Source organism: Lathamus discolor, chromosome Z (assembly GCF_037157495.1).
Source record: "Lathamus discolor isolate bLatDis1 chromosome Z, bLatDis1.hap1, whole genome shotgun sequence".
In the NCBI taxonomy this organism is placed as follows: domain Eukaryota; kingdom Metazoa; phylum Chordata; class Aves; order Psittaciformes; family Psittacidae; genus Lathamus; species Lathamus discolor.
The window spans coordinates 102,851,428-102,866,211 of record NC_088909.1 but is presented as its reverse complement, the minus strand read 5'-3'; the positions used below and the strand labels follow the sequence as shown (position 1 = coordinate 102,866,211).

General features: G+C 43.2%; 1 protein-coding gene across 37 annotated transcripts in view; it reads left to right on the top strand.

Annotated features, from left to right (window-relative positions):
- CELF4 (CUGBP Elav-like family member 4) overlaps positions 1-14,784 on the top strand; it is a 686,780-nt gene that overhangs the window by 640,874 nt on the left and 31,122 nt on the right. For all 37 annotated transcript variants that reach the window (XM_065663948.1, XM_065663972.1, XM_065663979.1 and 34 more), the window contains one exon: positions 3,719-3,868. In XM_065663948.1, coding sequence (XP_065520020.1) covers positions 3,719-3,868 — 150 coding nt within the window. The remainder of the gene's footprint in view (positions 1-3,718; positions 3,869-14,784) is intronic.

Here is a 14,784-nt window from a genome sequence, read left to right as displayed (position 1 = left end):
GGATGGCAGGGCAAGAGCATCACAGCAGTGCAGGTTAGGCTGCTGTTCCTGACCAACTGAGTTCTGCTAACTTATCTGCCGAAGAAAACCTCCCTTAGCACCTCTTTGCAATGGGTGGCTGGGAACAATGTCAGAAGCTACTGGATCAGATACCTGTCTTTTCCTCTGCTTGTATTAGAATATAAAGAGGGGAAAAGGGGAGAGAAAGAAAGACAGATTTAATTCCACACAAACTTATGAAGACCCAAGGAAAAACACTTGACTCAAAAATTTCATACCACACATTTCAAAATATATGTTTACACAACGATAAATGTATAAACAACAAGTCGATGGAGCTACTGCAAATCCAAATAGAAAAGTGGCTTAATTATATGTGCACCCTTTAAACCCGCTGCCTGAAAGATTATCATATTTGCATTAGCTAGATTTGTTTTGTGTTGGTGGGAGCAGAGAGAACGTCAAACAAAGACTGCCTGGAATTCAAATGTTCTCAGGGCCGGGAGAACTGAATCCAGTCGATGGTTTACGATATCCCCACCACAAAAGAGCACGAACTCTTGTGCATATAAATGTCTTGAGGATTAGCAAATTCTATGAAATAGCTGTGGAAATACCAGTACAACAGCCAAATCCTGTGCCTACTATGATATCCAGGACATGAAAAATATCCCAGCCCTTCTTTGTTTTAAACCCTTTCTCCCCTTCTGGTGTGCCTTGTGCCTTTTGGGGACTGTTAAACTCTTATAATCAGAACACAGGAGAGGAAAGCTCATGGTTTTTACATGCTTTACAGAGCACCCATGACTGGTCATTACTGTAAATAAGATCCCTTGATCTTGTTCATGGTGGCAGATTTTGCAGCCTCCTCATGACATAATTTCAGTCATGGAGTCTACACACTTTGGCATTATTGAAGATTTATGTTGAATGGGTACCTCCTTTCACGAAAAACCTCTGTAATGGGTTGTGGAAATGTCCATTGACAATTATTCCTTGGGTGAAATGTTTATACTTTGAAATGACTCCTTGTATTAGTACAACACTCACAAAGCTTGTGATAAGATGCGTAGAAAATGTTTCACATAACGTCTGAGCAAGCAAGCCTACAACACTAGCAGCGATTTCTGAGTAGCCAGGAGATATCTGAAGCCTAACATGAATTCTCCTGCTGGCTTTTGTTAGCATTCAGAAAGCCAAATGGAAAATGATCATTCTGCTTCATAGCAGGATTTCCAGTCATTGAAGTGTATCTTTGTTCTGACTTGGAATGAAAATGAAACATTTCAAAGGTCTCTGAAAAACAGACATTAGAAAAAGCGTTTGGAACATTGAAAAAAATTGAAGTGTTTTGATCTTTCCTAAGCAAAAGAAAAATTGTGCTAGAAAAAGGACACTGGTAACCCAGAAGTCCTAGAAGCTTTGGAGCTGAGCACAGTGCCTCTGTGCTTCTATCTTCAGGCCTCCTAATCCAGCTGTTTTTCTGTGTGTCCTGCCTCTAGGAGAGTGGGTTCCTTGGGACATGGCCATGAGTTCATTCAGGCTCACGAGTTCCCATGGTACGTAAGAAAGAGTTTTGGTTCCAGGCAAACCTAACAGACTAGAGACAGGATCCATCTCACCCGGTTTAACCACACAAAAGTTAGACATTTAGTTTAAACTAGTCACTGGGTTTGCTTGCAGTCAGTGGAGTGCAGTAGGTAGTCCCAGTGGGTAATTCAGACCATAAAGATTGCATGCCGTTTGCTGGCATCTAGACAGCAAGGGTCAGGTTTCCCATCAAGAGTCAGGTTTATCTCACACAACAGCCCGTGATTGTGAGGCAATTAAATTGACGTCTCTGAAAGTTTGGTTGAAGTTTTGCATTTCTCCCATCATTGGTATAATCTGGGTGAAAAGTGGGGCTGCTTCTCTGTTAACTGCACAGAGACACTAGAAATGGTATTTCGTTTAAGCATCTCTCCATCCTTATCTTCTCTCTCCCTCCATATTGTAAATCTGCATCTGGTGTAGCTGCAACAAGAGACCTCAAACCAGGGGTGAAATCCACAACTGGCATGCACCACCACCATTTGTTCCCTGCAGTGGCATTATGCCAGTTTTAACTCCTACTACAGATCTGACCTCTCCAGGGGGGATCTTTCTTTATAAGAAGAAAATTAAAGAATTCCAATGAATATGCCTAAACTTCCTTAGACATGCAGAAAATAGCAAGCACAAATCCCTTGCTGTGATTTTAGAAAAAAATACTTACATTGTCTATGCAAATAAAGGAGAGATCTAGAAAAGCAACTGAAATTTTAACTAGCCTTTGTGATTTGCAAGCCGATGGCATATGCTAAGAGCATTGCCTTTGGACTCCAGTTGCCACCGCTAGCTCCCTGTATCTCCACAGAGGACATTTTTAAAGGCCAACACCATTTAAATAAGCAAAGGGGAAGCAGCAGCTTGTCTGCTCAGGGTATAGGAAAAGAGCTGAAATATTGCCTTCTTTTGGGGCTACTCAAATCAGAGTATATTAAAGCATACCATGTATCTGTATTGGCTTTCTTAAAGCACCAACACAGATTTAGGTAGTCATTAAAGTGTGTTATTGGACTAACCTATCATGGAGCACTGCTATGGGGAAGAAAATCTCTGCAATTGGTTTTAAAAAGGGGTTACTGCAAAAACGGTGCTTTCAATCAGTAGTATACCCTGACACAGAAAGACGTTGGTGGAGATAAGGTAGTTTAACTTCCCACTCACAGCTAGCAAGAGAAAAACAATTTCTCACCCATTGAAAACTCATTTTAGGTCCCTAAAAACATCCAGAATACATTGCAAGAAGCACAGACTGTCCAGTCATTTTAAACATACATAGGAGCAGGCAGTGAGGTAGCAGAGGGATATAATTCTCCCCTCAGAAATGCAAAAATTCTCTACCAGTGGGTGACAGGATCCTGCCCAAAACACAAAGACTACATTTTTCTTCTGAATAGCAGCATTGCAGTCCCCCACAGGATGTGCCTGGGAAGAGGGAGAGGAGGAGTATTCCATGAAAGAAAGAAATCTAGCCCAAATTTTGCCCCTGTTGAGTGGGAGATCTCTGCAAAACTCTACAAAAGTCAAGTTATGGCCAAACATTGACAAAAACTAATGTATCACTGGCTGCCTTTAGGCTACAAGTCAACTTGCCAAACCTTTTAAATCCCTGGTGCTGAGAAAGTTCAGAATGAGTTTGTGCATAAAATGCACATTCATGAGGGAATGCAGACAGAGTAGTCCTGGAAATCAGTACACCCACAAAGCTGAGATCTCCAAAGAGAAACTGAGAGGGATTGTTGTAGAAAGGTGGGACTGAGCATTTGGTTCTGGTGTTAAATGATATCCAGGAAAGAAACATCTGCTTATTTAACAATTTAAACAGGTAATACTCTAGGGAGAAAGTTGAGGAGGAAGGGTCATGTTTCTATACTTTTTTATTGCTTGATGTTAGCTGTGGATCTAGCCTAGAGAGACTGATCACCAAGCAAAACCTTCCTTCTGTTGAAGAAAGTTTTGCAAGCCTTTCTTAAGTGCTTTCCAAACAGAGAAACAATTGGCAAGAAGTCCCTTTCTTTGCACAACAGCTTGGGAGATCTTTCATTTATTATCAGAAGGTTTCTGTGTATTTTCTCTATGCAGTTCTTGCTTCCAGTATTCACAAGCTCTGATTTTGTGTCCTCCCCGCTTGCAGGTGGAAGCACGCCTCCTGGCATAACTGCACCAGCTGTGCCTAGCATCCCATCTCCAATTGGGGTGAATGGTTTCACTGGCCTCCCGCCGCAGGCTAATGGGCAACCCGCCGCCGAAGCCGTGTTTGCTAATGGCATTCACCCTTACCCAGGTAAGTCAGACCAGTGTTGTGCCCACAGCCTGCTCTGTCAGTCTTAGGGAGATTGTCCAATCCACAAGCTTGATCTAGCATGATCCACCTCAGAAGGATTATACCCCACACCACTGCGGCTTACTTTACCGTTGGTGTAGTTAGATCTTACCCAGCTGCAGTTGTTATACACTTAAGTCTGGATGAGAAGCATCAAGGGCATGTTGTAGGTGGAAAAATTTCATGCTGAAGAATCGAGCTCTCATCTGTTGGATGACTTGCCTGAATACAATCAGGACACCCAGCATGTTTTGCTTTAGCTAAAATTCAGTCTGAGGCCTGACCAGTTCATACTGACAGATCTCCCAGCAACATTCCCAAAGGTCTTGTTCCTGACTCACCTTGAAAGAGCTGTGCTAAGCCTGTTTGCATCTCCTAGCACCCACCATCAGTATCTCCTACTGGGATTCCCTTTGCAGCTGGATGGCTCTGAGAGGTTGACTCCAGGGAGTCCACATGACTGCTGACCAAAACTGCTCCATGCCTCAGACTATGTGTGCAAGTAGCACGTGTTGGTCTCCGAAATGCTCACTGCATCCAAACCCTATTGCCTTACCTGGCCTGGAGACTGAAGCCACAGAATGGGCTCAGTTTCACCTCTTTGTGACACCACCACAGAACTGCTCCTGGGATACAGACTGCAACTAGCTCAAGAGATGGCAGCACTGAAGGAGTGATTTTGCAAGCCCTGGCAGTCAGAAATGAATGAGGGACATTAAAGGATACATACCTGCTTCTATACCCATACTTATAATATGGACACTGTGATGCTGTAATAACGAAGACCTCAGTAGTCTACAAGACCTTAATGAACAACTACATTTTTTCAGCATCCTCAGTATTTGAGGTAGCCATTTACTCCAAGCTGTACTTCTGCTAGGAAGACATTCCTCGCTATCGCTGTACACATAATAATGATAACAATTATAACAGTAAAAATTTAAGTAAATGTAACTAGTTTATCCTACCCACCAGCTGGCAAAAGAGTGTTTTATTCTGAGGGACACATAGATTGATCTAATTTGTTAGGAAATCAAATACTGACTCAAATTCTTGAGCCAAAAAGCCCACAAAACCCCTAAGAAAAAGAATTCTTTCAATCTCACCAGTCCTGAAAACTCAGAAGATTCGATATCACAGGGGACTTTGTGAGCTGCAAGGAAAAATACCACATAACATAGAAATACAAAAGTTACAGTCTAGTTACAGCTCATTGTCAATGAAAAGAAAGCCACCCTGTGAATGCAACGAAGTCCAGATATACCAAGAGTACTGTACAATAATTACCATCCTGCCCACATACACTTTGTAGACATTCAGCCATGAGTTCAGCTTTAAGCAGAATTAAAATCAAGGGCCTTACTTTGCTAAAAGTTAGGCATGTATATACATGTTTGTAGTAGCTTAGAGGGATGGGGAGCTCTTGGAGGCTTATGGAGGCATTAGAACATATTAGAGCCCTTATGCTCTCTGAGCTCAACCATGGTAGCCTGTCTCTAAGGTTCTACAACAATCTGTTCAACTATTAATCTGTCTGTTTGCCAGTCTATCGTCTCTCTGTTTATTCATCCATTTCTGGCTTTTTCCTGGTTTATCTAGCTCTTTTTAGGTAATCTTGCATGATCCATTACTGAAGGTATCAGAGAAAAGATGGTAATTCTAGATGAATCTTAACAACTTGAGCTTTTGCTACTATCTCAAACTACCCCCTATAATTAAAGCAAGCTTTCAGTTAGGTATTTCATCCATGGCTATATAAAAGTCAATGGCCTTAGTCTGATTCTCTCTGAGTTGTGGAGGGACTTGCTCAGCCAGCATTTCACAGTACATCCCTGCACAAATACAAGCAGCTCAACACACTGAAAGGTGACAATCAGTCTTGCTCCACTTTGCTGCAGGCAGAGAGGTCCCTTTCTACCAGTGAAGCTGACATCCAAACAGTCTGCTTTGTGTAGAGTTTCAATTTATCCCAGTGTGTCTTCAGCAACATATTGGTCTTTCTCGGTGCTCAGCTTCCCTATAAGTTAATGACAACTGAAGTTATAGCAGAGGTGTAAAAGGAACAGTGGTAAGCTCTCTCCCTCACCTTTCAGTTTACTTCTGCCAGTCCACACTAGCAATGAAACCCTGAAAGCAAGCGCCTTTGTAGCAGTCTGGGTGTAGCTCATGAGCATCATGTGTTTGCTCCATCTTACTTCCTTCTCATGATCACTTATGCACTCTCCCAAACGTTACTCCTTGCTACAAGCTTTATTGAGGCCTGGAGCTTAGCAGCATTTTAAAAAATTAGACATTTACATGGGTAATGAGAGCATCCACAGCCATATTAGACTGGATAAAAATGTAGGAAGGACACAAACCTTTATGCTTTATGATATAAGACAGCCACTAATTGCTTGGGGCTAGAAAGAAATTTTCATCACTGGGCAGCTTATTCCATCATTGTTCATTACGGGATTTTTCACACTTTCCTCTGTAGCTTTTGTTACTGGCACTGCCCTGTGATTCTGCTTGTGGGTGCTTCCAAATGCAAGGGTAGAATAAAATATTAAAGCTCAGTATGCAATGGCACTAACATTATAAAGAACAAAAGACCATGCCAGTCCCCATCCAAAGTCAGCATCTTCCAAACAACTTTATTTTATGGTATATTTCTCATTTTGAAAGTGGCTAAGAGCGTTGCAGTATTATGTACATAACCATAGTCTTGCTATGATTGTGGCTTGCCATATATTGTTTAAAGCCTGAATTTTGTTCTCAGATACTCTTTCATACTCCACAAAAATCTCAAATGTGGGCTCACACCATTCTATGCTGTAACAGAATGTTCTTTGCTGCCTGAAAATAGCAAAAACAGAACTATCAAAATCTATAGAGGAATGACATACACATAATTCAGACCCAAATAAATCCTATTAATTGTGCAGTTTGTCTACACATCCACCTTTGTGTCTAGCTATAATATTTTTGGTGCTGCATCTAAAGGACTCCAGAACTGCACAGTCTTTGCACTGTAAAAACAGGTCCATATCATGTAATTGTATTTACTCTGTAGTTTCATTACTTTTTTTTTTTTTTTTTTCCCCTGTCTTCCCCTGAGCTCTTTTTTTAAGGTTCCCTTTGTTTGGAGCAGGGGCACACATGGTAGCATTTGATTGCTGAACCATCCATGGCTTTGAGGCAAAGGCAAGAGTAGGCTGAAAGTCCCCACTCACTAAGTCTCTGATCACAGCCCCTGTCCATACAGGAATCAGATTTTTCTGTGTTGTTTTCTGTTTTCTCTGGTGAGGTTATGGGTCCATGCAGTAGCATTAGAAAGACATTCCTTGCAGGCATACTCTTAGCAAGCCATGATCTCACCTTCTCCAAGCTCAGCCAGTATATAATGCCTCATAGTGCAACTTTTGGCATGAACAGAAGGGAGTAGATATTTCACCTTCCACTAGTCTAAGCCCCTTTGGAGAGCTGACCTTTTTGTGTATTAACGCCAACCCTTTAGTCTTTCCGCTTGCAGAGCTATTGAACATGGCAATGTGTCACAACATATAGTTGGGACAAAAAAGCATAATCTGTTGTGCCATGATCTTGTGAGTCACTTTGCAGCAGCGCAAGAGTGCTTGCCATTTCCACATTAGCCATAGTAACAGGGATTGTGTTTTTCTGCCAAAGATTCTTACCCACCCATTGCCCAGTGCCTCTCTTGTAACAGTGTGTGATATACAATAACAGTGGAGACCATCTGCACTGGTTTGTGCTGTGTCTCGCACCATCAGCACTCTGCTCTCCAGTAACAGGTTCTGCCCTACTGGATTGCATTGTGAGAGACTGGATGAAATGCTCGCTGCAAAAATAAAGCCTCCTTTGAAAGGGAAGGGGAGGGAGAAATGAAAAACAATGAAGAGACCAAAGGGCAGCAAGCAAGAGAGAGGAGGGATTGGCTGTCAAAGGAGCAGTGAAAAGTGGGAATTGGAAGGAGGTACAAAGCAGGCTCCTCAGAAAAGTGTGAGCACTGCTTTGTGGTCTTCTGTCTGTTGATGTGCCCATAGCATCCAACAGCTCCCATACAAAATTATTCCTCCTGGGCCAAGGGATGTCCAGATTGACCCAAGCCATGGATGGACCAGTAGTATGACAGCTTTGTGAAGGCTCAGACAGGGAATGCTGTCCAGGATGCTGAGTGCTTCAGTGCTTTTGCTGAGGAAAACAAAAGCAGTTCCCTCAGTTGCTCATAATACATTAAAAACGTGTCATCTCTTTTACTGTTCACAGGCACACAGTGGTTGCCCACCACTGCCAGGACTAGCTCTGTCTGTCCTCTCTACAGAGACAGCAGAGGTTCCCCTACTCCTCTTTGGTTACACTGTGGGTACATCTGGGCTAGCAAGACAGCCAGCTCCACTCCATGCCCTACTTGGGGTTCAGCCCTCTCAGGTGAGGACTAGCTGTCAGTACGAATGGGCAGCCAAGCGTTTATGCCCACATATTTACGGGCCACTGCTGAGATTGGCAGTGAAGGTGTCCCCCACGGGTGAATTCCTGTGCTGTAGAAACTCATGTCTTAGGAACTGAACCGAGACCATCAATTCATTTTCCTTGGCTCAACAAATTGCTATCAGGCAGCAACCAACTTCACCCATTGCCAGCAGAGTCAGGATTCAAACTCCGTCTGTAATTATTATCATTACACAAGCTTATTTCGTAGGGGAGGAGTTGCCGGTAGGCTAATATGACAGGCTTACCTATTAGCTTTTCAATTGGCTAGCAGTGCTGCTGATGGGCAGGGTGCTGCTCTGGACCAGTCCGTCCCAGGATCAGTCCTGATCAAGACAGGCACCATCCGGGGGCACTCGGCAAGATCAGATCTTCACTTGTGCAGGAAGAGAAGGGGAAATGTAGCAACAGGACAAGGAAGAATGGCTTTAAACTCACAGAGAGGGATTTAGATTAATCATTAGGCAGAAGTTCTTCCTTGTGAGGGTGGTAAGGTGCCTGGTACAGGTTGCCCAGAGAAGCTGCGGCTGCCCCATCCCTGGAAGTGTTCAAGGCCTGGCTGGACAAAGCCTTGGGCAACGTGGTCTAGTGCAAGGTGTCCCTTCCAATGGCAGGGGGTTGGAACTGGATGATCTTAAGGGCCTTTCCAACCCAAACCATTCTATGATTCTATGTCAGACAAGAAGAGTTTAAAGAAAAGATGAAACGGGAGATCAGAAAAAGATTGGCTTGCCTGCTCCTGTAGAAGACTTAGAGTGGTCCTGAGACTAAGTTACTACTGGAAATCTTTGGCTGTGTTGTGTTTGTCTGCCCTAAATCTCTGTGTGGGAGCTTTCCAATTCATATTTTGTATCAGCAATTCCAAAACTGCAACAGTGAGCACCTGAAACATCATTATGACCGGGAAGCATTTATTTGACCTATTTGCAGCAATCTGCCACATGCCATAAACCACAATGTACTGGTAAAATAAATAAGTGAAGGAATGCACTCATTAAAAGCATAATAGCAAGTTGCCATCTTCAACTGTAGTCTAAGCCACTTTAATGATGCCATGTACTTCCAACGATCATGCTGCAGCCATAATGAATGGGGTTGTTTAAGGCAGTTGTGTGAGCCTTTCCAGAGCCAAAGTGTTTTCTCCTCCGATCTGGAAGAAGGTGTAAACACAAATCAGGCTCTGTGCTGATGTTTTCAGAAGCATCTAAGTGAGTTAAGACCTTGAGCTTTATTTTTAAAGGTGACTTAAACTGAGCTCCCCAACAATATGGTGTTAGAGTGCCTTAATAGCTTTTAAAACCTGACCCTGACTTATGTCTTTATGGTCATGGTCCTGGCTCTGACACTGAATTAGTTTGTCACCTTGGCCAGCCACCTCTGCCAGTCTGCATCTCTGAGTATTCCGTCTCTTTCTTTGCCCACTGGAATCCCTTCACTGAAAGACACAACCCCTGTCATGTTTTTGCGAAGCATCCGTCTCAGCAGGGGTTTTATTAAGGATGTGGCTTGGAGGTGGGACTATTAAGAAAATAATAAACATAATCCTGATTTCCAGGAATGGACTGTATGAATTCCATAGTAGGCCCATATGTTGTCCCAAACAAGCAACTACAATACCTTGGATGCTACTAAAAGGGTTTTTCCAGCTAACAGGATGGAGTAGAATGCCCTGGATTTCTTGTTCCTTTGAGGTAAGGGAAAAGAAAGTGTGGGACAACATGTCTTTGACTGAGTGGTGTCCAGCCTCTAAATGGCGAAACAAGACTATAAAACACAGGATCAGCCTCTGTTTTCTGCCAGATCAGCACATTCTTTCTGTTATTGCAGTTATTGTTGTGTCTGAATACCTAATTAATTACAACAGTAAACGCTGGCTTCTTTAATCACAGCATCAGCTGTCCTAATCAATCTTAATAATATGGAATCTGTACTATGGCACCCATGAATTTTAATCTACATAAATTTCTTAAGACCTCTCTCAAGCTTGTTGTACGAAATGATGTAATTATGGATATAGATTAGGGCTGTAGAAAGTGATTTAAATTGGATTTAAGGAGAAGGTGAATAGACCCCTCCCACTCAGTTAGTTATTTATTTATTTTAACCCTGGCCTTCACATAGATTTTCTTTCCTATCATTTTTTTATTCTCCTCACCACTGACTGAACAGCCTGGCCTCTGACCACCCTCCACCTCATCCACCCTCCCAGAGGTGATAGTGTTCAAGCTGCTGCTCCTGGGAGAAGTGTAAAATACCTCCAGGGCAGTGAGAGGAAAGAATAAATGGGGCAGAGAACAAAGTTGTGGATCTGGGTGTTAACGTGTTTGTAGACCAGTGCAGCAAGCAGCGCTACAAAATAGAATGATATTGATGGAATAAAACATGTCTGTTGGGAACCGCATAGGCAATCAGAAGCAAGGACCAAAGAGGGTGTCATGTAGGTGTAAGGTTTGTTGCTTCCTTCCACCAAAGTGAAGGAAGACCCAACGATCTTAGGGGCTGAAAATGTGCCAGACACTGCTTTTGTCTCTCAGAAGCACTGGGCCTCTCTGATTCTTTGGCTTTCTCATATCCTGACACTATCTCATACCCCACTGAGGTGGATGCAAGGCCGCTTTTTGATGGCTTGGACAGCAATCATCATCCTTTTACCTCACCTCTACCGCTGGCTTCAGTGCAGCTTCTCCTGATTTACACCCCTGCCCATAACAGCCCTCTATCGCCTACTGCCATTATCACCTGAGCACCCATATAACAGCTTGTTCTGGCCAGACACTGTAGCTGGGTTACAGGCATCTCAGGAGGGATTCTTTATAGAACATCACTTAAACTGATTTTATTTATTTTTAACAACGTGCTTCATTCTGCTACCTCCATCCTTTCATTCTCTGACAAAAGTTAAATGTCAGGTCTAACACTAGCTGAATGCCCCTTTTAAAAGTTTGATTTCAATCTTGAGATATATCAGTAGTAGGAAAGCTTCCTGGTGTTAATTTTAAAGCACTGGTATTTCATGCTGACTTGGGAAATCATCCTTGGGTTTTGGCATCAGGCAGAGGATTTGGAAAGTGACATTAACGGATCTACTTTCTTTGAAGGACTAGGGAGTCATTTCTTGACTTCTGCCTAATGAATAAGTGCTGCCTTCGTTAAATTTATATTTATGGCCGTATAGTAGGTCATTGGCTTGTTTTATGTCTCCAGGTTTATGGAAGGTTATCTTGCCATGGTCACCTTGTGGCATCTTGGCCAGAATCGTCTTGCAAAGAGACAATTGTATCTGAGCAGGATTTTTCCCATGGAGATATGGAAATGATCAAATTAATATAAACGTGATGTCCAGGGATAAAGCTCTTGCCCTGAGCTGCCAAATGAAGTTACTATTAGCATCTGTTTTCACAGTACACCTTTAGTTTGCCCTGGCAAGGCCAGATCCTTAGCTTTTGCAAAGCAGCAAGGCTACATTAACTTCGGCAGGACTGATGTGATTGATAGCTGTCCTTTGGCCACTGAGCAGCCTTTCTCCTTCTTTCACTTCACCAGCTGATCCTCAGTGCACATCTTATATCATATTTAATCTCTTAAATGCCTGTATGTTGGACATAAGATCTTCATGAGTCTGACCACAAGGAAAGCTATTTCAAATGTCAACCTATAGGCATATTTGCGCAGATTATCACCAGCATATCCATGGTCTTTTGATGATGGTAAAACTAGATACATGTTAGTTTTGGTCCAAAAACACATTTAATGTGCTTTACGATATCCATGTCCCTCATCTGGTGTCTTCTGTATGCCTATAGATGGTACCAGCCCGTACTCAGCTATTTACATCTGGGTCACAGTGGGCTTACACCCTGGCACAGACAGCATGCAGAGGAGCTGGGGTCCGTTCCCAGCCCCACATGCCCATGTTCAACTAATACTTGCAGTACAGAAGACTGGCCAGCTGGATGGGGAGGAAGGGTAGCTGAAGAAGGGTAACTCCTACCTTACTAAAGCATGATCTGTGTGAAGGCCACAGGGGTGCAAACCCTATTAGGTTATATGTATCATATGGAGGAATAAAGCCACCTTCCCTCGTCATGTCCTTGTGTGGAAACACAGAAATGATTCATGTCTACCCATCACTTTGAATTTTAGCACACGGTCTGCTCCATCCTGCAGCCACACATAATCCCTGGGGCAGTTTGGCTCTGGATCATGAGTCCCTCATACATCTGAGCCCTTGCTGAACTTCTTATGGGTCATTAGTATGTAGGAGGACTGTCACTTTGCTGAACACAGCATGGCCACAACTTCCTCAAACCTTTAATCTGTGTCTTGAGATTTCTGGATCAATACCAGCCGTTGGCTTCATCCACACTACAGCTGGGAGCGCAGGCAGTTATGCCCTTCACTAGGTTTAATTCATCTGGCAGAGTGAGCAGCAGCATGAAGATATGCTCACGGCTGCCCAAGCTACCTTGGCTTCATGCCGGGGTACCCAGCTGGCACTGAAGTCTGTGTCCCTGCACCTTCACAGGCTGTGTTGGTCAGCATCTGTTGGTCACATCTACTGTACTGAAACCACATCTTCACTGGCTGAGTAAATGCACTCCTCAAGCTAAGGAAGGCAAGTTCTTCAGTGAGAACAAGTCATCACTTCTGTTTTTAAGAGCTGCCAAGTTAAATTCCTGCAGGTGGTGACTCACCACAACTTCTGTTCCTAAACAGCCAAGGTAGGGTATGAGACTACAAGTAAAACACAGAGCCCCAGACCAGGGTTGCTGTCTCCCTGTGCTGTCTGTTCCTACAGCCCTGGGATGCTTTCTATTTGCTCCTTTTCACAAGCACCAAGGAACAATTGTGTCAGTGCTAGGGTCTTCTGTGTTAGACCAGCCACCTTGATGTTCTTCACCTATGAGCAAGTGATTCCCAGCTTGGAGCAAAGCTGGTTAAAGCCAGGGAAAATTCATGCGCGTGCTGTGAGCCAGGAAGAAATTTCCTACATGGTCTAGGGTACAAGGCAGCTTCCTGAGAAGGAAACATCCAGTTAGATACTACCCTTGCTGACAAGTTCCTAAGATGCAGGAAAATAATGAAATCTAAAAGCTTTGTGTGGGAGAGTAAGAAGGCTGCATTTAAAGCCTTGCTGTCGTAAACCCTTTAAATAAAGCATTTGTCCAGTTTTAATATTTAATTTTAAAGGTGATTTTCAGTGTATATTTCCTAAGCAGAATGGCTTAGTTATGATGGACAGAGTATAGCTCCAAAGGCAGGTGAGATATAAATAGATGGGGTAAGGCAAGGAGCTCGGTCATGAGCCCAGCAGCCCTATTAAGGACGTAGACTCAGCTATGGCTGAGAGACTGAACAGTTCCTACATATGCCCCGCTAAGGCAGGGAGTAAGGGAAAGGACCACAGTCTGACAGGTACTGCTCAGTGACTATCCATATCAACAAAGAGGCAATCGCTGCTAATCATTAGCATATCAGGCAGAGAATGAGCATGCTTGATCCAGCCACAGCTGGAAAGGGGAGAAATGCTGTGAGTGTATCTCCCAAGCAGCAGAGACAGTTTCTTCTGCTAGCTCTATAGAGTGCAACCAAGGAAAGGCAGTTGCTTTCAGGGCAGATACAGCAGATCATCTCCTTTACTGCAGACTGAAAAAAAACATAGTCTTGAAAAGACTTGTTCCCTTTACCTCATATCCCCTCACCTTCCTCAGGAGATATCTTCTACCTTGGAAGGACTTGGTCACTTTGGGGGTTCAAGATATTATGATCCATTCTCCCAAAAGGGTGCAAGAACTGGTATATAACTTAACCTTTCATAGCCATTCAGTTTTCTTCTGGAGCAATATGCTCAGTGGTTTTTTTTTTTTTTAGAGGAAAACAGTTTAGAGCAGAGGTTAAAAAGAGCAGGATTTAGTTGTTTCAAGATGACAGGAATAAGTGGAAATGGTTTTTTACATTTTCTAAGAATTTCCTGCAGTTTCCTGGAGTATCTACTCTTTAAAGATATAGCTTTGCACCTCTACTATGCCTTTCACTGATGTCCCACAGGCTCCCTAAGATTGCAACCCCACCTATTTCTTCCTGTGACTTCCCCATCCTCAAAGACCTTACGATTCAGTTATGCCCTAACGAGCAGGAGCCTCTGAGCCTTAGCCAGCTAATTAGGTTTTCCCCCTCAAAGTTTGGTCTTCCCAAAATTCCTCATATTTTGGGAGAAAAGTGCAGGACCTTACAAGCTTCTATCATGATCAATGGTGGTCTTTGAAAATGAGCTTCACGCTGGCATTTACATCTGTAAGAAAGAACTTTATCCATGTTCCCTGGGTCTTTTAACACTCGTGCCAACCTCCCCCACATTTCTGGATACAGCCAGGGTCTCTCCTTGG